The sequence below is a fragment of the Coturnix japonica genome, chromosome 4 (assembly GCF_001577835.2).
Source record: "Coturnix japonica isolate 7356 chromosome 4, Coturnix japonica 2.1, whole genome shotgun sequence".
Classification (NCBI taxonomy): domain Eukaryota; kingdom Metazoa; phylum Chordata; class Aves; order Galliformes; family Phasianidae; genus Coturnix; species Coturnix japonica.
Window position 1 is genome coordinate 12,257,612 of NC_029519.1, and position 25,641 is coordinate 12,283,252.

The following is a 25,641-nucleotide window of genomic DNA, read 5'->3' on the forward strand; positions in this document are numbered from 1 at the left end:
GCATATTTGAGTGACTCTGGACTAATGCATGGCCCGCTTTGCACTGCAGGGTGCCACAGATGCACCACAAGGTTTTCATATGCCTGTAATACAAATGTATAAAAATTCCCTCCAGTCTGTAATGCAGCTCAAAGGGCGGCTGATTTAGATGTGCTTGAGTGTTAAGGTCAGGAGATCACATTCCACAGGTTACTAGATGAAAGTGCTTGAAGAGGGCATAGCGTAAATATTTGATTCATATAGAAGGGATTGGTGCAAACCCTTTTGTTCCTTCTCCAAAGGTATTCTGTAGGCAGAGCTCTGGTAGGGGAAAAAAAGAACTGACAAAAACGTGCAACTTCTTTGTGCTGGAGGAAGTAGGACGGAAGCGTGGTGCATTGTGGAATTCCACAGGAATTCTTCTCATGGGATACTCCATCTTCAGTAACAGCAAAGAGAACTAATGTTTTTAAATGCGAAATGACTCATAATGCATGAGCTCTTCAAGTTGGGTTTAACATTGTATGCAAACATTGCCAGCTGGTGGGGATCCTTCTGGATAAATAAGAGCTATATTTGTACGAGAAGGCTTCGATGATATATTTCAGATGCATCCTGATTAGCATAAGCCATTCACTTTGTAGAAAAGAATCTACAGATAACTTCATAGTCCTCTTGTTCTCTTTCTCCTGTCCGCCAGCAGACCGGCTGCTCTTTGGGTTTATTTAGCAGTGAGGTTGCATTGCCTTACTGCTGTGTTTTCTGAACCACGACAATGAAACTGAGAACGTGCAGTCCTTACACTCTCCAAACATAAACCTTTCTCCCTCTTTTATCTTCTTTTCTTTTTTTTCTTTTTTTTAAGCTTCCAGTTGAGTGTGATGTGGGTTGTTTGGTTTTGCTGTTTTGTGTGTGTGTGTGGATTTTGTTGTTGTTGTTGGAAAAACATGCACTATTTAACTCTGCACAGCATCCAGCACATGATGTCTTGGCCCCTGGCTCTGGCTTGCTGTCACTATAATGAAGTAAAATTTCAGCTCGTTAAGGGCTTTCTTTTATTAACATAGAGCAAAATCTGGCATAGGTTTTGGTTGTTGCCATATCAATGTATATACAGAAATAAGTCTTTAATTCCAGAATTATCAACAGTCCAAGTGTATGTTAATGTAAAATCCTTGTAGCTGTGAATAGGTCTGTCTGTTCATACCTCTCCTGGGGCACAGCTCCGGATTGCAGTTCTTGCTTCATTCATACTGACAGCTCTTAAAGGGCTGCAGAACTGTAACCTGATGGAAGGACGAAGCCCAGTATAAGAAAGTTCTTACGTGTTGAAGTTTTGTATTAAACTAACTAAAACCTGGCTCCAAACACCTGTAAATTAGGAGATAAATTATGTGCAGGGCAGAATAGGGTGTGTTTTAGGCTCTGTTCTGAATTAGAAAACTCTGACCTTGTTCTTGGCAAAAGATTCTTGGATTATTAGACGTTCCCGCATTGGGGTGAAGTGTAAATGCTTTCAGAATAAAGTAAGATGCCTGTTTTCCCCCATCCAACTTTTGTTGCGCGTTCCCAAACTGCAGGGTATTTTCAGCCGCTTGTGAAGAAGCTTTCTGAAGGGTTTCCTAACAGAAACTTCCTAACAGCATTACAGATTTCTTTCCTTGCTATTGTGGACAATATAGCGGGAGTGGAATGGCCTTACTTGCCAATGTTTGCTCGTAGGTATCCCCCTTCCATGGAGACCAGAAGTTTAGAATAGTGTGAGAACGGCCATTCTTGGTGATTGGCAAAGAGGCTGAAGGCTCTCTTTCTCCTCTTCTTTCCCCTGAAAGACAAGGGAGAACTTGGATCTCTTGGTTTTTCAGAGAAGTGTTCCAAATTGCCCATTGCCGGGGCTGTAAAGTTACAGGAAGCAGTAGAGGATTTGTCAGAATGATTTAGTCCATTGTGCTGAATCTGGGCCACAAGCAATTTCTGTGAGCTTGTTTTCTGCTTACTGGGATTCTTTATTCTCTTGCTTTCCGACATGTAGTTGCTTTTTCTATCAGACTTCTACTTATCTCATATGTGTGATCTTCTCTCGGCAACTTTGTGTGAGGGAATAGTGTGAAGGAGGCCCTAGGAGCAAGTCATTTCCAAGTATGCAGTATAGTATTTGTCTTGCTTACTACGCCTGTAGGTGAAAAGAGTAGTGCTATAATTTGCATGTACCTAGATACTCAAATTTAATTTTTAAGTAATGATATATTTCAAACTTGCCTGTGTGAATCTGTATGTAAATGGCCACTCAGGGCAAACCAAGCACCTGGTTTAAGTGGGAGATAGGTTCATCAGTGTTGAATTGGTGAGCAAACAGGAATAGTTGAATGGAAAGAAAAGGTTCTGCACAAAGCAGAAAACAAAGATGGAAATGAAAAGACCCATGGAAGCAAAGTTCTCAGGGCTTCAAAATCTTGTAGTTGAATAGTGGCAATGTGAGCACATAGCTTAAGCAAAGGGAGAACCTATGCTGAAGGCTCCAGGATCACAGGTTGTAGTTGCCATTTGTCATGGTTGGTTGTGAGCAGCTGCTCTACTGCTGGCACTGGAAAACCAAGTGCTCTTCTTCAAAGGGCTGAATCTTCCCATGTTTTACTGACACACCACCTGCATTCTTGGTTCTCTGGAATGGGTGGACAACACCCATCATACCTACTGCCTTTTTCACTCTTGTTATCTCATAGAGTGACTTGTTGAGGTCGGTTGTCTAAGCATAAAATACCTTTTTCCTCTTCGAAACATTTTGTAGTATCCTCTCTATGTTAGTGTTGCTCTTTTTTGTTACAGAATAATAAGGATTTAGGAGACTGTGAGCAGTTACGTTGTCCTCTCCACCCTTGGGTAAGTCAAGGAAACCTTGGAGAGTAGGAGGAAAAGCACTCCAAAGGTGCATGAAAACACCTGCCCTTTCCTGTTGCTGGATTATGATTAGGAATGAAGCACTTGGATCCTTCTTAAGAAAATAAACGAAAAATCTTGGCATCCACAGTGTGCTGTTAGCTCCTAACACTGCCCCACTGCAACTGGAATGTGTGTGTGCCTTTCACTAGGGAAATAATGCATCGCTCCAACTCTGTTTCTGCAGCCACTAGGAATACTTTGCAAGTGCATCTTCTTGCTGTAGAGAACATTTAGAGCTCCCTGCCTTCTGCTTGAACAGATTCTGGGATGTCCATGGTTTAATGTTTAGGCAGAATCTGTACTTAAAACATTTGCTGCTTCAGTCGTTATGAAAAACCCTTCTAGCAGTGATGAAGTTTATATTAGCAAGGATGTAGTTTTGCTGAGTAATATACCTCAACACCATTATTTCCTGGCATTGCTGCATCTGCTTTAGAGTGGTTGCTGGAATAGTTACATGGAAAAACAAACCAACACATTTGGAGTGGCACAGTTGTGGCAGCAAAACCATCCATGTAGGCCAGGGCTGAGCCAATCGCACTGTGCTGAAATGAGCTTTGTAATATCTGCCTCCCAGTGTGGTGGTGAGGCTTAATTAATTATCCTACAAGTAATTCAAGATTTTTACAAAGTATGCATGAAAAACCTAAGTGGTTATGATAAAAGAACAACACCCAAACCTCTTTTATAATACCTTTGCTTTCTAAAAATGTGGTGGTCTGGATATTCAGTTGGGTTTTGCTTTAACAACAACAAAAAGGCAGTCTGTCTTTTATCCATTGAGGTCACAGGATGGGCTTGCTCCATGATCCTGGCTCGTCCCTGCATTGCAGCAGGGCTTGCTCCCTTCCTACAGCATCCCAGAGCAGCATTGCCAGCTTGGTCAAGTAAGTGGCAGCCTGGACATGGGCTGAGGTTATGCTGTTTTTCTTTGGTAAGAAAAATAGGCAACCCTTGGAAGAATGATTGCTTTCCTTGCTCCATGACTGTTCCCACTGAATTCTCTAGAACTGCTTTGTAAAATGAGAAGAGGTTCCTCCTTTTAAAAATGGGCTTAACATAGTTTAAATTGTAATGCTTGAAAAAGCCAGTAAATTCCATGCTGGCATTAGGCGGTGCTGATTTCTTCCCTACACCCTCCTCTGCCTGCAAGTTTTATTTGTATCAACTCGTGACACAGATTTGCAGATGTCACAACTGGCATCTGAGGAAAAACAGCCTTAAAGTAGCATCAAAGGGCCGCAGCTGTAGGAGGAGTGTTTTCCTCCTGTTTTCAGGGCTGAAGCTGTTGGGTTTGATTTTTGCCTTCATTTTTAATGCAGATGCCGATTGTAATCTTTCTTTTTTTTTCTTTTTTTAATCTCTGCAGCAATTAAAGCAGCCTGATCCTATCGGTAGGGACAAATGATGCACTGTCAACATTTTGCTCACTTCTGATAATGCACATGAAACTGGTTTTCATGTTTGAAGATTACATTCTACTCTCACATGGTTTCCATTATCTGCGGGCCCTGAGGAGAGGCCTGGACTAAATCAACGAAGGAATGGAGAAACCACACAATGCAATGAAAATGGTGCAGGGCATAGTTGGGATAGCTGTGGGACAGGGGCTGCTGACAACAGAAGCAGGGCGCTGCCTTAGTGCTAGCAGGAGCGAGAAGCAGAGCATTCTACAAAGACAAAACAAAGCTCTATGCTGAATTAAAATTGCGGCTTGGGTTTATGACAAATCCTAAATTCGACAAGGGTAATTACTGGAAATCTGTAAAGTTTGAAACAGATGAATCCTGTTTGGTGTGCACTGGGAGGCAGACCTCTGAAATGAGACCTGGTGTGACTAAAGCGGTGTAAGCCTGATGGTTTTATCGAGATGACATCTAGAAGGTGAGATCTTGGCCTTTATGAAGCTAACAGCAGAGCTCCTGCTGCCTCTTTTGGAGCTGGTGTCTCATGAAATATGCAGAAATGGCAGCGTGTGCTGCTGAAGGGCAGTCTGCACATAGGTGTCTGTATGCCTGGTAGTGCTGCATAGCAGTTTAAATAAGGGGATGGTATGGTGTATTCACTTAGAAATATTCCTAGTACAGCTGGATGAATGTACCTAGGCTGGTTTTCCTGTTAGAGCAGCGTACTCAGAGAAAGTGTCTCTATGAGTTCCACTTTCAGAATTGTATTGAGCATCCTGACGTTCCTTAATGTTCTTATCAAAATGCCTCAAGGCACGAAGTATTCCTATTTATACCAGCTTCTGTGAGTCTTTCTTTCTTTTTTCTTTTTCCTAATGCCAAGCCTAAATTATGTCAGTTAAGATTATAGGTACCTCTTTGTGAAGAAATTTATACTTTCCAGCGAGACAGCAGTAATTCTAAGGCCTTCTGAATTTTTCCATGGTGCTGTTATTTTGAGGGGCTTTTCCTCTGTTGGTATTCTGACTTCTTTCCAAGACCAAATGACTTGCTGCTTTTCTTTAAAGCCTGCCAGGCTTCCTTGTGCTGTTCTGTGGCCAGGGCCTGGCCCCACAAGCACTGGAGGGGAATGGGTGGTGGCTTTGGCAAGGCAGGGCCAAGGTGGGCTCAGAGGCATTAGAGCTGGGACCAGTGCATGGGTGTTCTGGTAGCCTCTCGCTTTCATTTCCAGATGAGCTAATTTAAAGGGTATGTGGATTTATTTGCACCCCTCCGGGTGCCATTGTTCTTGTTTTTAAGTTAAAAGAAGGAAGTTTTTCTTGTTTGCCCAGTGACTCTGTCCCTCTGGTATGAAGATGAGTAATGCTGGCTCTGCTCCATGCACCTGCTCGGTGCCACCCTCCGAGATCACCTGAGATGCAGTCAGCAGATCCAGGCAAGCAGGGATGGGATGTTTGAGTGAAAGCTGCGGAAGTGCTTATAGCTGGAGCCTGAGAGCTTTTTTTGGCTTGGAGGAGGTACCGAGGCACTATCAGAACTGTGGCATTTGTTGTGTTCTGCCTCGTGGGTTTGGGTATTGGCCTTGGGAACGCTCATTCTTAGAGACTATCTCAGCATGTGCTCTGCCTTCCTCCTCCTTAGGTAGAATCATAGACTCACAAGGTTGGAAAGGACCTACGAGATCATCTAGTCCAACCATCAAAGGTAGAGCTGCAGTGAAATGGAAGAGCATGAAGTGACAGTCTGCGCTGTTCATTAAATCATTTTTGGACCCCACCCTTTGTGAATCCAATGCTCCTAACCATTCAAAAGGACTGTGTGCAGAAGAGCCACGTTTCCAGTGGTCTTGTGAATTCTGCAGAATCAGGCAGTCTGTGCTGAGTTTTGCACAGCTCATGTATGAGGGCATATTTCTGTTAAACAATGGGTGACTCAGCTCAAGGACTTCACAGGCTGTTCTTTCCATTCTATCTCTGGTTTGTGTTCCCTTTCTCTATTACAGTGTTCAATGATAACTCTGTACCTAAAAAAAAACAACAACCTAAGACTTCATCTAACTGATAAGCATCCCATCACCTGCTGGCAGCTAGGCTTAGTATTACATGTATGTTTTGTGAAACACAGAATTACTTAACAGAACCTTTGGTCCCCTTTGAAACTTTCTGACTGAAGAAGCTACTCTATTGCTCAAGTTTGAAATCTGACTGTCCCTGGATTGTTCTGTCCGTATATGACTGACACGAAGTTTAGTAATAAAATTGAAAGTGCTTAACTGTACTACAGAGCTTTTGAGGTGATGAACCTGTTTCCATCCCACCTGATGTGTAAGCTAATTAGCTTCTTGGCTAAGCAGTCACTCTGGGCAAGTACATACAGGCTGCCCTCACAGGGACTCTTGCATTCCTCCTTGTTTCACAGGCTAGAGAGATGCTTCTCTTCACTTGTGAGGTTATTATTGCTCCATGCAGGTTAATTGTGCTATAGCATTATAGCCACTCATCAAGCAGTGGTGAGTACCTCGCTTGTCTAAGCTTGTTTATTTTTATAATGCTGAAAAATATTTGCATGCTGTACAGAAATGTGCTGCTTTGGTTCCCTACAGCCTGGCAACATTATCTTTTAAAAATCTTCATTAATTTCTCTTCCTTATGATGGTCTGGCACAGTTCCTGTGTACAGCTGCAGGATGTTTCACACTGAAATTTTGGTTACTCCACTCTTACACAATGCCGTGCAAAAATGGGTCTTTTCCTTGTTGAATAGCACCTGTTAAGCTCCTCTTTATGCTCATTCTTGGCCTCAGCATGGCTGCATCCAACACTTTGCAGGTCTTGTGTTAGTTCAACCATTTCTGAGCTTGGGAACATGCAGATACAAACAGACCAAGGGTAATTTTGGGAATAGGGATTGGGGTAAAATGGTAGGATTATCATCCATGAGGGATGACGTGCAGGAGCAAACTGCCAAATCTATTCAGCCTGGGAACTGTACATCACGGTGGCTCCTTAGAGTAGAATTGTTTGAAAGCTGAATGTTCCACTTGGAAAGCAGAGTTTTCATAGGCTTTGTGGTTATGAAGAATATATCCTGAAGTGCATAAGCCAGTAGTTTTGCAGAGATTTGGTAGTCAGAAATGAACCGAGTGCAGTTAACTATTCAACCCTGTCCGTCTTAATAGATTTAGGCTAAACCCAGAGAGATGTCTGGTTAGAATATTTACAGAACCTATCAATTTCTTTCCCATTCTATCATAACAACTTTTCCAGTGCACCTCACTCATTTCAGTGCTTGGCACACTGAGAATTGAAATTGCTGGAACAGCCCAGCACAAATAGAATTTGGTGTCCAAATAAATAACACATGGGCTTCAGAAACGATGGGACTGTTCATTTTTGTGTTTCATTACATAAAAAAGCCCTGCTAACTGGTTTCTGCCATGAGTTTCCAACTTGCTCAGAAAGCAGATTCCAAGAATGCTGCCACCCAAGTTAATTGCACAAGATTTTCTTTGTTAATTAAAAATAATAGGGTAGAATTGGAAAAACACGAGGCTTCGTGCTAACAGTCTTACAGTTAAGACAAAGGGAATCTTTGGGTGGAACGGCAGCATGGTGCGTGTCATAAAGAAACTGGGTTTGTTGGCCAGAGGGTCTTCAGATTGCATCTCCATCCACCTCCTCCTCTGGATTTCTGAGCTGAATTTTGTATCCACGTTAAAACTGGTGGTATTCATTCCCAGCGGATCCTTGCAGTGTGAACTGTGCCCATCCATCTTCTGATGGGCAGAATGAGCTCGTGTGGCTGTGAGGTAGAACGATGTGTGAGAGATGGTTACATACAGCTCTGCTTCCTTCAGTGTTTACATGAGTCAAGCGTGCACAGATTGCATTTGTCTGTGGAGAAAATCTTTGAGGCAGAATCTCAAGCTGGGTTATATCTCTGTATTAAAAAAATAAACATCCCCCCCCTTACATTTTTCCAGAAGAGACAAAAGAAATCTTAGGGTGGAAAGGCGGCATCATATTGCATAATAAAAGCCTTTTTATGCTCTAATAAAATAGGTTGCTTAGAGCGACTTTGTTGTTTTTTTGTTTTTTTTAGATAAAATAAGAAGAGTCAGTGCTACCAGTTTGGGGGAGAAAGGAATCCTTCACCTCTGTTGCAAAACTGGGAAAGGAGGCAAGAAACTGCTCTAGTTATGCACTATCTTAGTGCCTGGTTTAAGGTTCTTTGCTGCATATTTGCTGGCAGCTGTTTTCAATATATCCCTCTCGAGCTAAGTCACCAGTTAAGAATTTGACATTAGAAGTTTTTTTCAGCCACCATCTTGAAGTACCACACCACACAACACAGCCTTGTTCCCTGGTTAGATATTGTTCATGTGCCTTGAAATTGCTGTTGACACCTCAAGTATTTAACTTGCAGATCTGAGATAAGTTTTGTTGGGCGTGTATGTGTGCCGTAAGGAGACGGTGGCAGAAGTATCCACGTCTGCATTCCTCTGCTATGTCTGCTCCTTTGATTTTTTGCAGCATTCCAGGAAATTACATAAAAATTTGCACCCTGGTGAATATTTTTAATTTTGCTACTTTTCATTGCTTACCCCTACAATACAAACACAGTGTGCACAAGTAAGTTCCACTTCTTTTGCTTCTTTGCCTTTTCACTTAGGACATCTTTAGTAGTAGTTTTAACTGCATCTTGAATAATGTACCTAGACACACGTTTTTCTGATTCTCCCCTCAATGGTTAAAGTTTCTTTAGCGCTTTATGTTCAGAAAGGGAAAAGTAACGTAATGAAAGAATGTTTGGGGAATTAGAGCTGGGCTCTGCAGTGTATTTCTGGCGTAGACTTTGGCAGTGTCTTTTTCTTTCTCTCACTTTCCCAGTCTGTAAAATAAAGCTAATGCTTATATACTGATCATTCTCAGTCATTTCTGAAGCATAATTTGTAGTGAGTTTATGAAGCACGTAAGCACAGCAGCTTTCGTTAAAGGATTTCTGCTCTAATTTGCAATATACAGTACCACTGAAAAAGGAGCTGAAAGTGCAGAGTATCGTCATCTGTGCTGCAGCTTTCATTCTTAGCAAAAAAATAAAACAATGGAGTTAAAGAATTAGAGGGTTTTAATCACTGTTTCACTTGGAGGCGCAGATGGAACAGAGCATTACTTGGCAACATTTAATCTTGGAGCAGAAATTGTCGTGATTAAAGCAGCAGCTGGAGTAGATTGTTAGGGACGTGGGGGCTCATTCATCCTAAAGGGATCAGAATTGCCGGGCTCTGGGAGAAAACAAGAAACTACAAAGAAAAATAGTAAATATGGGCCAAGGTTTGTTATTTCTAGGATCTCATCTGCCGATTAAAATGATGTTTTCAATGCTTTCCTCAGAATTATTTTGGAAGCGAGGAGAGTATCAAGTGATCTGTTCCACTGAAGAGGAGACTGAAGCCATCTCTGAGTGGAAATTTTGGACGTGCGGGAGGAAGGCTGTATCCCCCCATGTGCCAGAACCGCTCCTCCTTACCAAGGAAGTCAAAGTGAAGGACGTAGGTATGTGCCACTTCAAACAGGATTTCAGAAGAACCACTTCTCTGGCCGTTCAATAGAACCCAAATTTGTAGTTTGATAAGGCAGCCTGGGCGGAGGTGGATTTTAACTTTCCCTTCATTAAAGTTTGCGGAAGGGTTCTGTCTGCCTGACCCACTGAGGCCTTGTATTCCAGTGTTAGACTCCTGTGGTAGGCAGTCCTGAGGGAGGAAACTGGCTGGTTGTGGAGGCCTGGAGTGAAGCAGACCTCCAGGTCTCCTGACTCCTGCAGCTCATCCCTGGGTTTGCCACAGAACGAGCTAGTGTGTGCAAATTGCCACTACCTAAGGGACAATGTACAGAAAAAAAGGTGCCAGAAGGTAGTGCCAGAACACCAATGTGTGTTTGTAAAGCAGGCTCTGTTCTGAACTGTTCTGGCTAAGAGGTAGCTCTGCTTTTAGTTAAATGCCTCAGAGATGTTACTCATTTTGGATATTTCAGCTTATGCAAGGCCAATGGCTATGCGTTTCCTTGACAAATTCCTGACTCTACTGGGAGATTGAGTGAGGGCTAACTGCTGTTGGTTACTGCCTGTTGAATTTGCGCATTGAGTTTGCTCTTTGAATTTCTCTCATTGGTTCACAGTGCTTTTTCCTGTCACTTGTAGATCTTTTTCTGTGCCTTAGATCAGACAACTATTTTCCTCTTGCATTTGCATGTGTTCAGCTGATGATATTTAGATGTGTTAGGATTTGGTTACCTTTGTATAGCAGGAAGTTACAGAGTCCTCACTTGCCCCATTATGTACTGTTTTCTGTAGTAGGGAGACTAGGTACTGATCTCATTCTGCATATTTATTAACTCTAAAAGTCTGCTGGCTATCCAGGTATTCATTACTTGCTTTAACTGATCTAAACTAAGAGATGCATCTGCTTCCTGTGAACCATATGCAGTCTCAACAGAACTTCTTTTTTCCCCTTCCTTAAAGCTGACAATTTGCTGATTTCACCCTTTTATCTTTGCCTGCCTGCAAACATGGGAAACTTATTTCACTGTTGGTAGCTGTAAGTACAAAACAAACAGGGCTCAGGCATTTTTACCGTCATGCTATGAATTATGGGTCTCCTTTCTCCTGAAAGCAGCCTTGCTGTCTGAGGTATTCAGCCTGTATCTCTGCAGCTTGCAGTCGATTGATATTCCTATAAACTTGCAAGTCACCTTTCATCACCTTTGAGTCTTTGCCCCCTAGCATTCAAGTTCTTAGGTCTAAGGGCCTTAATGACCCTTATTGTTATGGGAACCTTTGGTAATCTAACCTGCCTTTTTCTTCTGTATTTTAAGCTATTGGTCTTAAATGTCTTCTGCTTGATCTACTCAGGCGCTAATAACCGTGTCTCCTTTCCTTAGGTCAAGGGCAGCTTTTACATTCCACCCAAAAGGCACCACAGTTTGAGATGAGGAATTCAGAAGAGCAAGCAGCTACGACAGTTTTACAACGCCTGCTGCAGGAGCAGCTCAGATACGGAAACCCAAATGACAACCGTAACCTTCTTGCCTTACACCAGCAAGCCACAGGAAATGCCCCCCCTTTCAACAGCACTGGGAGTCCAGCATCTCAGAACGAAGGGCTGAGCTCCCAGGACCACCAGCTTGTGACTCATGCTGCCCGCCAGGAGCCCCAGGGCCAGGAAATACAGGTGGACAACAGCATCATGGAGAAGCAGCTCTCTCCGCGACTCCAGAACAGTGAGGATCTCCCAACCTATGAGGAAGCCAAAGTGCAGTCGCAGTATTTCAGGGGCCAGCCGCATGCTAGTGTCGGGGCAGCGTTTTATGTAACGGGGGTGACCAATCAAAAAATGAGGACTGAAGGGCGGCCCACGGTTCAGCGGGTGAGCCCAGGGAAGGTCCACCAGGATGAAGGACTTAAGGACCTCAAGCAAGGACACGTCCGCTCCCTGAGTGAGAGGCTGATGCAGCTGTCCTTGGCCACCAGCGGTGTCAAGGCGCACGCGCCTGTCACAAGCGCTCCACTCTCCCCTCTGTCTCCTCTCTCTCCTCAGCAGTCGAGCGACCCTTATAAAAATTCTGGCTCCAGTGAGTTCTACAAGAACTCAGTGCAGCCCCCTTCCCAGCCCAGCATGAAAGGGATGGAACAGCGGGGTCCTCCTCCGGAGTATCCTTACAAAAATGTGTCCACCCCATCTATGAACTGCAAACCTCAGGACTCGGGGCATTTCTATAGCGATCATCGTGTGAGCCAGCAGGGAAGATCCGATGGGCCTATGATGAGGTATCAGCATCCCCCTGAGTATGGGTCAGTCAGGTAAGCAAGATCTTAAAATGGCAGCCAGATAAGAAAAGAAAGCATAAGACTCAGTCCACTGTTTTCACTCCCGAGGTAGATTATCTTTCAGCAGAGATCTCATCTCTTTTATATGAGACTACGTATTGTGTTCAGCTGCAGACGGTGTCTGGAAGAACTGTAAGTTCTTTCATTGACTTAGATAGAGAGACCTGACGCCTTTTAGAGAGGAAAAAACTGCACCACCAAAAAAACAAAAACTAAAAAACAACAGACCAGCTTGATTTTTATGGCAAGGTGAAGTTTAATGCTGCTCCAGAGCCTTGCAGAAGGCTTGCTTTAAAGAAAGGGGAAAAAAAAGGTTGTGGTGTGATTCATTCTAGAAACTTGCAGTTACTTATTGCAGTTCTTAAGCTGTGCTTTAATTGCATCTGCCAAGGGAAAAGATTTTTTTTCTTTTTTAAGGTTCAAGCTGCACCTAAGTGCCACATAGGAAAGGAGAAAGTGAGTGAAAGCAATAATAGTGAGGGGAACAAAAATGGCCAGAGCTTCCCTTAGAGTTTTCCAGATTTTTCTGTGGGCCAGCACGTAGGAGTGGAGAATGGTGTATGCTTTGTTCCTCATTCCAGACTTGCTTGTTTGGCTTTTGTTAATTTTCCTTGCACAATTTGAAATCCCAGCTTGTTCTGGTTTCCTCTAGATTAGAAAGTAGGTTTGGCAAGAGCCAAACGCTGATGGCCACGTGGGTGAAGATGAAATTTTATTCAGATGGATTGAAAATACGGCTCTCCTTTACCTGCTTCCTTACTGTCTCATCTCTGTCCAAGGCTGGGGAGAGGGAACTTTGGTATTATGATTTTGGCCTGGCTTTGAAACTAAAAGAGTAATACAAAGGAGCAACAGGAGGGCACTGCTATAGAGGAAAACGGTGAGGTCTCTGTGCATTTGTGTTTGCACATACTGTGTTGTGTTTTGAGGGGAATGCGAGGAAGAAACCAGCCTGTATTTGGGAACAGTCTGAGCTTTGGAGAATTTGAATCTGCTCAGAATCTTCTTAGTCCTATGGGGAGCTATTTTCAGAGTTTGTCCACCATTGTTTGTGATCTGAAATGACTTCAGCAGCATACAAGCCTGATGAAAAGGCCCTTTGATCTGGCTAAATAAATAATAAAGAGGCCAGGAAGAGGGGAAGTAAAGGGTTTGGGGGGGGGGGCGGTAATGATTGTCAAAGCTCATTGCAAATCTTTTTGAAAATTCAAAGACCTCAAATCTGCACACGGGGAAGGAAAGCAGATCCTTAATGCTTGTGCTGCATCAGAAATGCTCCTGATATTAAATATAGTGAGTCTGAGACGTTGCCTGCTTGCTGTGCAAGGGAGAGGTATTTGAAAGCATGCCAACAGTCAGCTCCTCTAGACAGGGTGATTTTTGTCTGTATTGGATGGATCCTGGCTGCTTAGAAAAAAGGGGGGGGAGGAGGAGAAAGGTTCAGCTGGTGAGCTTTCCAGTAGGGGAAGCAACTGAAATTTGTCTTCAAAGCACTGGGAATCTAATGAGGTTACTTTTTAACCTAAATAGCTACACAGAGAAGAAGTTTCCTTTGCAAGCGAATGCTAAAGCAGTAGGACAATTGCAAGACTAATCCATAAATTACAGAGCAGGGTAGTGAAGGAAGGGAGCGAGTCCTCTTTTTCCCCTCCCTCTCCCATATTGAGAGAAACAGTCATTTAGACAAGAAACTTCCACCAAAGGTGCAGCTGGGCAGTGGCACGAGCATTTTAAAGGCACATGACTGTGAGGAGTGTTTCCCTGGCACCGGGCAGTGCATCTTTGCAGCCTCTCTGCAGTGATAAAGTATTCTCAGCCGCTGCAGCTTTCCTGCGCTGCAGCTCTGTTTATCGGGATTAATTGGGATTGGTAAACGTGTGCATTTTTTGAACTGCACGTCAAGGAAACAAAGCCCCTTCTTTCTGCTGGTGAAGCCACACCCTTTTCTGCGGGTTTTCCCCTCATTGTTCAGGGGAATTTGAGGGTGACCTAACGATGCGGTTAAATAAAACCCGTTGAGCAAGATAAACATTGGGGAATTCACAGCATTCTCATGCTTGGCCCTCCCCGCTCTGGGAAAGGAATGGGCTGTGTGGTAAGTTTAAACCAGTCTGCAAACAGTTTGCCTCACCTGCTCCTGGGCGGCGTAAGTTTGGGAACACGTATGTGTTCATAGCGATGTTGGTTTAATGTAAATACTGGGCATGCCAGAGGCATCTGCGCTGCTGTTTGGAAATTGTAAAGTTCAGAAGAGGACTGGCTGCATGCAAAGCTCCAGGATCCCATTTTCTCCTTCATCTCGATTGTACCTCAGCACCGGTGATACCACAAGCATTCAGGTCTAAGAGGAGTCAATAAGAAGGCAATAATATAAACTTTAAACTTTCAGTTTGGGAAAGTTCTACAGCAAAGAGGTACTACCTCTAAACCCTTTCAGATGACTAACTAGAATACTAAGAATGTCAGGGAAGAATACTAAGAAGTTCAGGGAAAAATAAGCTGCTAATTGGCCTCGACGTGCTGCAGTCGTGTCCCCTGTGGTGGAACTGGGGCGAAGGGGCTGGTTGGATTCAGCCTTGTGCACAGAGGAGCCTTGCTGCCTCCAATTGCAGCGCCCTGCCCAAGTGACCGAGTGCTGCTGGGATTAATCCCGCTGACTGCACAGCAACTTTTGGAAAGTTTGTCCCATAATTAGTAAATCCCTTCTGTGTCCCACGTTCCCCTAAGCAGCATCAAAGCGGGGATAATCAGGTATGGTGGGGAGGCAGAACAAAACCACATCAGTTTGATTTCAGCCGCCTGGCCGAGCGGAGCCTGCTCCCTCCTGCACTCTGTTCTGGCTCATGGGGAGGGCTGGGGGCAGCGGGGACCCGCTATGGCTTGATCCTGACATAGCAGAAGCTGGGAAGGCAGAAATGGTTTTTAACAAGCCAGAGACCTTTCCTGATCTCTTCATTTTTCTGCCCTCCCCACTTTGCTCCTCAGCATGTAGATCTTATGCATGGCTTGGTTCCTGCAATCCTGGCAGCCTCAGCACTCCTGTTGGCTGGATTTGCTTGCAGAGCTGCCCTTACACCATATCTCTATCTTTGTGACTTAAAAGCTAACGTGACCCTTGTAGTTGCAGAGCCATAAATCCACAGTTGTACTTGGCCCGTGTGGCGTGTTTCTCCAATGTTTGCCAGGGACTGTAAAGGAAGCGGAGATTCTTGTGTCATAGCATTCAAAAGAAGTGGCCCTTAAAGTTATTTTCTCAAGCTTAAACATTTCTAGGAATTATTGCAGGGTTGTTTTCAGTGTTTGAGGTCTTTGTGACAGCAAAGCAAATTGAGAGATACTGAGTAATTTTGTTTTCCAAGTACTTCAAGAGGCCGTCTGCATTTGTGCGTGATATAATTGCAGTTACTGCTGCAGGTTGCCTGGGGACAGTTTCTCTCATGGAGAAATGTTCCTGATACCTTTCTATCAACAGCTCTGTTAGGTGACCCCAGGAGTGATTTATACCTTAAGATTTAGGATTCTGACTTTAAAAGTCTCAGGTGGTGCCGTTGGGTTCATCTGCCTTCCTCAATAAACTCCGTAATTCTCACGTTTATCTGAGGGGTCTCTGAGCTGGGTGTTTGGAACCCACAAAATATACGTGGGTATTTAGTGAGACCAAGTTGAAAGTAGTGGGGATACTGAAAAGCTCTGTGAACGTGAAGGTTTTCATACAAGATCTTAAAAGGCTGAAACATCACTGTGGGGTTTCTGGGAAATATTGTTTTTAAAGCATGGGCTGCATTAGCCCTGTTGGATAATCTTGCTGGGAATTTGTGCCATTTTGGAAGCTCTCAAACTGTTGGTAGTGCAACAAAACTGGGGCTCCCAGCTCCCATGTTGTAGCTTGAACCTGTGAGATCGGTGTATTTTGAAGCTGTGAGAGGCTTTGGATGTGAATGCCAAAATGCTGGAAATCTTGGAAATACATCTTGTTTAGAAATACTTGGCCATGATTTCCTGGAGTTCCTCTTTACAAGAGATTTAAAAAAGAAAAAAAAGGTTGTTATTGGACATGTCAGTACAAGGAGGGTCTCTTCTGAGTTTAGCTGCCACTATCACATCTTTGACCTCCTTTGTTTTGAGTTCCTCTCTTTAGGGCTCGGGTCCTGTGGACACAGCAAGGTTCTGATGGCAGGATGATGAGATGCGCTTATTGAAATAGCCCAGATTGTCAGCATCCCAATTCTAAAGAGTCCCAATGCTTATGTTACCAGCACACGCAGATTGGTGGGATTAATCCTATCTGAGTAACTGCTTCAAGTTGTTTTCAGAAAGAATTTTGTGGACTCAAAATGGGTAAGGTTTGTTTTCAGCTATGAGGCAGACTGGCAACATATCTGTTTTGATCTAACCTCTGCAGGCCATCACAGATTAATTGTCACGACAAGGTCAGTCCTCAATTAATTGTAAAATCAAACAGAGGAACATGCCATAATGTAAAGTGAGAGTTGGAGGAGCTGGGGAATTTGTGAAGACGCAGAGTTTTAACTTTGTAACCTGAGTGAGCTGAGAAAAGTGTCGGAAACCACCTGAGACAAACTAGCTGACCTTAAGAACGTCCTGTGTTGGTTTTGCCTTATTCTTCATTGTCAGAACCGATGAATAAAAGTAACGAAATAAATACATTAAGTGGGGCTGACCTGCCAGGAGAGGAAGAACCAGATTGCTGCTACTAAATCGAACATTCCTGAGGAAATTAATTGTACATCTGTCTTCTACATGACCCCCGAGATCCTTGTGCCACATGTAATCATTCCTGGGAAAACACAGCTCCTGGAATGATGATGCTGTTGGGAAACACAGTCACCTGAGTGGGAGGAAGGGAAAAGCAGTAACTAGAGCAGGAATTATTTGTTTCTTCCCAAGTGTGAGAATGAGTAGATTTGTTTCCCCGTTAAACAACTTGAGTGTCACCCTGGGGGTTCCTCTGCACCTTCTCTGCTGGAAAGCAGGGAAAATGAGATGTAGCTCTGAAATGGTGAACCTTGCCTGAGAACGTGTCGACTCCTACATGCACTGGCAGCCAGATGTGAGTAATACAGACGTTTCCTCTTTGGACGGGTATGAAGAGTTGATGCATTTGCTCTGCACAGAACAGGAAGGATGATGCCGAGTGTTTGCACATAGGCCGAGAAGCCCGGTATGTAACCCTTTGGCTTCCAGTTGAGATCCACATCTGCTGCTTTCAACTGACACGTTGCTAATGCTATTGGCTTGGTGGGAGAGCAGTGCTGGGGGCTGCTGTGAGCATCAGTATCCCTGATGTGCTCAGCACAGCCATCCCATAGGGTCCTTACTGTGAACATAGACAACCATGGGGGTATTCTGCAGCAGCTCCAGCCAGGTGGAACCCTACATGCTTTTCCAGCTGCAGGGTTCAACTGCAGCCCAGAGGATAGGAAATTTTACCAGAACATGCTGAACTGCCAGAGTGGGTTTGCATCAGCCTGAGTTCTGTGCTTGAGAAGGGACTGGCTACCGCTTGGAGGGGGTAGATTGCAACTTCTAGTGTAAAGAATGTCTAGAGAAGTTAGAGATTGGATGCGATAGGAGGAAGAAGCAAAGCCTGCCCTCTGAGGTCATCCAAGTATGGTGAATCCATGGTTTCTAAAGAAGGTTTCTTCAGTGGTAACATAGCAGAGCTTAAAATGGGGATCTCCAGAGCCCAGGAAATGTGAACCGGAGTTAGTTCATGCAAGCATGTTGCAGATGTCTGGATCTGTGTTTGATATCCTCTAGACATTGCTGTTAGGAACAACAAGCATATTTACTCCATTGGACAGAGGGCTCCTTCTGACTCTCAGGTTTGTTTTCATGTCTTTTGACTGTCTGATTTGACCAGGTGTGTTGGTTGATGCTTGATAGATACTTATAATTGATTTTGTGGTAACAGATTGATTTTAAAGTACTTATTTAAATGAATGTAAATTCAGAGCCCTGAACATGAGGGTTTTTTGTGTGGAAATACCTGTGAATAGGCGCTACACAGTTCATGCCTTATCACTTGGTTCATTTGTCTGTGTGACTTTGACAGAGTTTCTGCTCTCTGTCTTCCAGGCAAAACCCAGATGTGCAGCTGCAGTTACAACAGAGACCACCTCACCACCACAGTCCAACTTCTTCCTTGACATCTTTGGGATCTTTGACCTTGCTTCAGTCTCCACCGCCATCCAGACTGTCTCCTTCCCAGCACCAGCAACCCCTGACTCCAAGCCAGGGAGATCCTGGCATTCTGCCACGGACCCAGCAGCCATTCTTGTCCAACCAAGTCCATCAGGGAGATCTGTACCGACTATGCCAGCCTTTCCTTGGCCCGCAGCAGCAGCAAGGCGATTCCTATTCAGTGATGTCCCGGGCTCAGCAGATACCTTCCCCATATCAGCAGATGCAAGTAGATCCTTTTGCCATAGTTTCCAGGGCCCAGCAAATGGTGGAAATCCTGTCGGAAGAGAACCGGTCTCTGCGACAGGAGCTGGATGGGTGTTATGAGAAGGTAGCCCGACTGCAGAAGGTGGGTGTTCTTGAATGTCAGACACTCTCCTGTGTCTGGTATCATCCATAATTGAATGATCTAATCTGCAGTTGTTACATTGCTTGCTTAAGGGATTGATTTATCTGCTTCAGAGTCTTTTATATGTAGATAGATTAATTGTATCCTGTCCCTTTGGGCAGTCCTTAACTTAATCGGAAGATAGAATCAAAGCCTTCAGTTTTATTCTGACAGCTAATTGACCGTGCTCAAAAGAGCATCCTCATCAGCTGTCTCAAAGAGGCTGGCTGCTTGGCTTGCTAAATTAAAGCTAGTGTTTTTATTTCCAGGATAGCAGCAGACTTCATTTTCCCATCGGTCTGAAAGAGTTTAGAGACTGTGGGAAGGGTTTGTCTGAACTGACTTTGAGTACGTGGTCATACAAGTAGACAGCAGAGAGCACGACTGCAAAACTAGCTGGCAGGACATGCTGCAGGAGAAGTACTGCTGCTATGGCTACATTAGAGACATTTGGATTGCAGAACTGAAACTAGCACTTTGTCACTGAAGTCACTTAAATAGCCCTCCCTCAATGCTGCACAACTGCCTCGAAAACTTAGAAGCCTCTTTGGATCAAGCTATTTACCAGCTTTGGCTTTATGGAACAAGGATAGGTGATGATAAAGCCTTTTTCCCATACATTAAAAACAGTAATAAAAAATTCCAGTGAGAGCCATCACTAATAAGCGTGAGAGATATTTTCATTGCAGCCTTCTAGAAATAACTTCTGGATGACCAGCAGTTTAAAGTTGCGCAGCCGGTCAGCCTTGCTTTGCTTTGCAGCTGTGAAAAGGCTAATGCTGCTTGTAGCCTAGGACTGTGTGGGCCTTCCTGTGCTCTTTGTACTGAGCAGTCTCCAGAACCATAAAAATGTGTGTCTGATTAAAACACTTGTTTGAGTTCAGATGACCAGTGTGGCTTCCCACACTGATTTATTTCCTACATTACCTCTTTCCAGGGACATATGTTCAGTGTGTTGTATTTTATTTGGAAGGTCCCTCGCCAGGAAATGCTTTAGAGAAATGTTTGACAGCTTCCTGATAATGAAAGAAGGATACCAGTGAACTTCCCTTTGTGCCCCTATTGATTGCTTAGTGTGTGCATCCACACTTCTGTAGCAGTGTAAAGCTGTGCCTGGCAAGGACAGTTAGAAGTGAATTTTCTCCTGCTCTGGGTGATCAGCTGCTTGCTGCAGCTCAAATCAAACAGCTTTACACTAAAGGCTAGCAGGAAGGAGAAGACTTATTTTAGTACAATTGTTTGTGTATGTCTCTGTTCCACAATCTCCTCAAGTAGATGGAATATTTTAAAACACAACTAAGTTGTGGAAGTATAAGCATAAAACGTTGGGAAGTTTTATTGTGAATTTTGAACTGTAGTAATTACAAATCAGCAGAGTTCATCAGCAGTGCAGGATCTGCCACGAGCATTTTTAATTATAGTTTGACTTTTTTGTTTTGTTTTACTCAACCAACTTAGTAAAATGGATTGATAAAACAGTATGTGCTTGTTTTCACTTCCACTGCAGCTGGAAACAGAAATTCAGCAAGTTTCAGAGGCATACAAAAACCTGGAGAAATCATCCTCTAAGCGGGATGCCCTGGAGAAGGCCATGAGAAACAAGCTGGAAGGAGAAATTCGTAGGCTTCATGATTTCAACAGGGATCTGAGAGGTGAATGAAGTAAAACTTTTCTTCAGTTGTTTTTTTTTTTTTACTGTTGTACTTACTCACCAAGCCAGTGTGTTGCCACAGGAGTCATTGCGTCTGGTGCTGCAATTGGATGTGACAGCATACTCGGGTATATTCAGTAGTCTGGGATTTTAAGCATTTGCTTAGAGTATGAGAAGACAGGTTTAGAAGAGTGCTGTTGTCTCATTTATTTCCAGCCTGTTTCTCATTGAGGAGAAACGTGATAAGCCAAATGCCATAAACCAGATGCAAGCCTGGAATTCTCTTATTATCCTAGACACAATTTGTACAATTTGTTCAGTTTATCCAAATGGGAAGATGCTTTGCTGACTGCCTAATCCCACGCCAGGCATGTTCACTTTATTTCCTGTCCAATGACCCCTCTGCACTGACATACAAATTGCAGAGTGTCTGTTCTTCCTGAAGGTCTTGTCATTCCTTATCAATGTAGGCATCTGTTTTTTTGGATCCCCTTTCTTTTCCAAAGTGAGCTGTTGTTAGTGTCTTGTTCTTGCTAAGAGGCTGAGGCAGCACAATGGCTGGCAGTGGAGTGTGGTGTTGAATGGTATTTGACCTTAACATAAGTCAAAGTTTAAACATTAGTTTGAAAGGCAAAACACAACTGCAGTTTTAGATGTGTGAAATTGTATAATCAGTCTTGTAAAATGTAAGTTCAGTTTTTTTTTTCAAAAAGCCATTTGATTGTCCCACGCATCTGTCATCTTCTTTCTCTGTCTGTAGTCTCGGGGTAAGACCATGTTTTCAGAAGTTTTTCGCATCCAAATATAAGGCTATGAAGTGCCCAGTGCTAGTGAGAAAGACAGTACACAAAGGCCTGCATTAAATGATTTTATTCATAATAAAATGCAGCATAAATATTTCATTTCTATTTTCATAGACTGATACAAATTTTAGTAGCCTACAGCAGCAGAACTGTTAAGCTGTCCCTGGGATTTTATGTTTTTCTCTGAAGTCAGGTAATTAGACGACTATTTGAACTATTTAGTAGAGGATTATAAGGGAAGCTTTTAATTACTTGGGGAGATTTGTTTGGGTGGGAAAAATGAGTTTATTTGGAGAGGTTTTTGAAACGGTTCTTTATAAAACTTGTGACGCAGAAGACTGAAATATATCAGTGCTTTGTACTGAATTCTATAGGGAATCACAACATCTAGAAATATAGGGAAAAAAAAACCAAATAAATTAGGCTACAGTTGTTTAAAGTAATTTTTTGAGAACTCTATTTAATCTGTTCCATCTCCTTGAAAATATTTTCTAGAGGATGTAATTAGAAACATGTAAGAATTGAGCTTTTGTTGGTCTTTTCACTTCTGGCTGTGTAGAATTAGAAGATCTGCTCCCTGAGCTTGTGAGTCTTTAATGCTTGAAAGTTTTTTGATTCTTCAGCATTTCTTTTCTTGAATAATTCTGCAGAACGTATGGAGACAGCCAACAAGCAGCTTGCAGAGAAGGAATTTGAGGGGTCTGAAGACAATCGGAAAACCATCTCTCAACTCTTTGCACAAAGTGAGTTACACAGTCATCGTGGGTCACCAGGAGTGCTGTGGTCACTCTTAAAGGGGTAAACACGCAGCAGATGAATGTAGGAGACTGACAGATCTGACCTACCAAGATTGAAACTGGGGCACTGGGGGTCCAAATCTGGCAGTGCAGAAAGGGGGACAAATTTAAGAATTCTTTTTCTGTCAGTCTGTGCAGTCTATTTGGTGGTGTTTGCTAAAGCTTTTGGAGCAAATGTAGTGTACAGTTGCATTGTAAAAATAGCATTTACACTATAATGTGTAATACAATTTGAGCAACTATTTTCTTCCCTGAAAGCTTTTGAAATTAAACCTTCCCAGACTGTCAGGAATCCTGGCATGAGTTAGGGACAGTGGGACTGGAACCCTGGAGGTCTCCTATCTCTTTCCTCTTTAATTTGCTGCTACCCTATCCAGTTAAGCACAAGCAAGGGGGATTAAAAATGCCTGCAGTGTGCTGTGCTGCGTAAGTGTCATGAATTCTGTGTGCAGCAGTGGGTTTATCACAGGGCAAACTGAAATGACAGATGTGAAATGCTGCTTTTCCTTTGTACTGAAATGTCTCAAGGCTGATGGCAGTGAGCCAACTTTCATTCCATACTGCACTCCACCCTTCTGACACTGCTTACTTTTTGACAGTTGTTATATAAAAAGGTAATGCAATAGAAAATGAAGTTGCAAAATAGTGATTTTCTATGATGTAACGCATGCTGCTTCTGCTCTGACAGATGCTGGTATCCCCCTCTTGTGTTGTCTTTAGCTTATTCTTTGTGGCTTACATTGCAAGCAGAAAGCTGTCAGCGTGTGAGTTCTGCTTTCCTGGTGGCAGTGGGAAGTCTGTGACTGTACTCTGGCTTTTAGGATTTCATAGGTTTGCCTGTGGAGGTGGGAAGGCCAAAGCTGTGAAGCCTTAGGTGCCATTTCTACTGCTGGATGTATGTGCAAAGCTTGGTGCTGTGTTTTGTCGATCCCAGCATTTCTTGGGATGCTGTAGGCTCTTGTTGGTGAAGCAGAACTCATTTGGAGAAAAGTCTGGAATAAAACCTCCAAAAGCTTTGCTGCAAGCACTTACAGATTAACAGAGAGAGTGCTGGCACTGATTAATACCTTCTGGCATAATGCCACCCTACCTCATCTCTGCCCATCTTCTGCAATACGTTTAACGTGCTGACTCTGTCAGCAGCTCATTTCCTGGGTGGAGGAGAAATGCTAGGATGGGAGAGATGGGGAACTGAGTAGAATAGACTGCTATTGGCATTAGCCTTTATCCTTGTGTCTTATGTCCAAGGTTAGCTCTGAACTGCAGTTGGAATTTGCTATGCAGAGCTCTGAGGTGCTGCTGGTGGAGAGGTTTCTTCTGTAACCTATGTGTGGGCTGCATCAGTTCCCTAGCAGAAGGGAATCTTTAGCTGCTCTGCGTTGCTAAAGCTTTGCTCTTGGCTTTTCTACTGGCAGAAGGAAGGGGGTAATTGTGGTTCTGAAAATATAGTTATGCACATGCTTGCACAAATGTGCCTGTGTACTCCATATGCAGTCTGTCCTAACACCCAGAACCTAGTTCCTGTTTTTCAAGCCTTCCACTCCTTGTCCTCATTCCTTTGTCGTGGGATATTACTTTCTGGAATGTAGTTTCTCTGGTGTTGTCAGTGCTGGGTGTAGATCACTGCAGGGAGTATTCTGTGGTTATGTATCCAGTGACTATGTTAATGTTATCATTGTAGCTGGTTGGCATGAGCTGGGAATGACAGCATAGGCAGTGGACATCAGCTCTGTGTTGTGGCTTTGCTTTACACTGTTGCGTGATAATTTCATCAGTTCCAAGCTTTTTTATCCTGTTTGTTTACTTATTTATTTGTTTATTTGTTTGTTTATTATTGAAAGCAGTTAACCTGATCCCAAAACACAAAGCATAGATATTCCCACTATGTCCAGCTCTTTCTGGAGAGCAGCAGAAAGGAAATAACTGCATGCATCAGTACAGGGTAGGGGCTGACCTGCTGCAGAAGAGCTCTGCAGAGAAGGACATGAGAGTGCTGGTGAATAACAGCATGGCCATGAGCAAGCAGTGTGCCCTGGTGGCCAAGAAGGTCAACGGTATCCTGGGCTGCGTTAAAAAGAGCGTGGCCAGCAGGATGAGGGAGGTGATCCCTCCCCCCCTGCCCTGCTCTGCCCTGGTAAGGCCACATCCAGAGCACTGTGTCCAGTTCTGGGCTCCCCAGTTCATGAGGAGCAGGGAATGTCTAGAGAGAGTTCAGCAGAGGGCCTCAAAGATGATGAGGGTCCTGGAGCATCTCCTGTACAAGGAAAGGCTGAGAGACCTGGGGCTGTTCAGTCTGGAGGAGAGAAGGCTGAGTGGGGATCTCAGCACTGTTTATGTAACTGTCTAGTGGGCAGTATTCAAGTGGATGGGGCCAGGCTCTTTTCACTGAAGGCCAGCAGCAGGATGAGGGGCAATAATGAACATGAGAAAATACTTAGAGGGTGACTGGAACAGGCTGCCAGAGAGACTGGAGTCTCATTCTCTGGAATTATTCACAACCCAACTGGATACCTTCTTGTGCAACCTACTACAGGGAACCTGATTTAGCAGAGGGGTTGGACTCAATGATCTCCAGAGGTCCCTTCCAACTCCTATGATTCTGAGACCAGCTACTGTGCTTGGAGTGGCTTTAGAGCATAAGTGTGAGCTCTCAGTTCTGGGCAAAAAGCTTTGTTGAACTGTAGGTGTGTTTTGAGTAGTGACAGAACAGATACAGGTGCCTAGGTACTGGCCCAGAGAGTTTTCCTTGCTTGTTCCTCTGGTGAAGCTGACAGCTAAGCGGGGTTGAGCGCATGTTCTCTTGAGAAGGTGGGCAACTGCCCCAGGCAGAACAGCCTTCCTTTTCTTCACACCAAGTCCACAAACAGGAGTACAAGGTCTTCAGGTACAAAAGCTTGTCATCTACCCTCCCCAGTCTGGGATATTAAGATTACCCATTTGTTTTCTAGTGTTGAAAGCTCAGAGGTGAAGAGGTGCCAAGTTTTTCTAACCATCTGTATAATCAGAGCAAATTACTTAACTGTACTGAGTGATGCATCTTCTATTCCTCCATGCTAGCACTGTGGTATATAGTTACTTGAAGGTACCATGCATGTTATTCAGTGTTACAAATTCTTCCTTGAAAGCCACATACTTTCTATCCCTTAAGCAATAGATTTGCGTTCTGTGTCTTGTGAGAAGTTCCAGTACAAGTTGCCCCATCTTTCCTTCACCTCTGGAGTGAAGAGCTCCTGAAAGTTGAGTAGAGAAGAGTGCTTTCTGTTGATAACTCCCACTTTATTTTGATAGACAAAGAAACACAGCGAGAAAAGGAGAAACTGGAAATAGAACTGGCTGCTGCACGCTCCACCAATGAAGACCAGCGAAGACACATTGAGATCCGAGACCAAGCATTGAACAATGCTCAGGCCAAGGTGGTGAAACTGGAGGAGGAGGTAAGGATGCAGGGAGAGAGAAACGAGGGTAATCTGCATTCCAGTAAAAGTGACTGTGGGAATAAGTTTGTGTTGTGCAAATAATAAGGAAATCTGCTTGCTTCAAAGCTGTTTATATCAGCTTAGCTTTGTGTTGGTCAGCTAAGCCTCTGAACT

The 25,641-nt window shown here is 43.7% G+C and overlaps 1 protein-coding gene across 7 annotated transcripts in view; it reads left to right on the top strand.

The window, feature by feature from the left end:
- AMOT (angiomotin) overlaps positions 1 to 25,641 on the top strand; it is a 55,820-nt gene that overhangs the window by 11,590 nt on the left and 18,589 nt on the right. For 5 of the 7 annotated variants that reach the window (XM_015860445.2, XM_015860443.2, XM_015860442.2 and 2 more), the window contains 6 exons: positions 9,718 to 9,879; positions 11,263 to 12,181; positions 18,308 to 18,761; positions 20,308 to 20,452; positions 21,905 to 21,997; positions 25,340 to 25,485. In XM_015860445.2, the coding sequence (XP_015715931.1) occupies positions 11,310 to 12,181; positions 18,308 to 18,761; positions 20,308 to 20,452; positions 21,905 to 21,997; positions 25,340 to 25,485 (1,710 nt within the window). In that variant the 5' untranslated portion in view covers positions 9,718 to 9,879; positions 11,263 to 11,309. The remainder of the gene's footprint in view (positions 1 to 9,717; positions 9,880 to 11,262; positions 12,182 to 18,307; positions 18,762 to 20,307; positions 20,453 to 21,904; positions 21,998 to 25,339; positions 25,486 to 25,641) is intronic. The other 2 variants (XM_015860448.2, XM_015860449.2) reach the window with 1 other exon arrangement.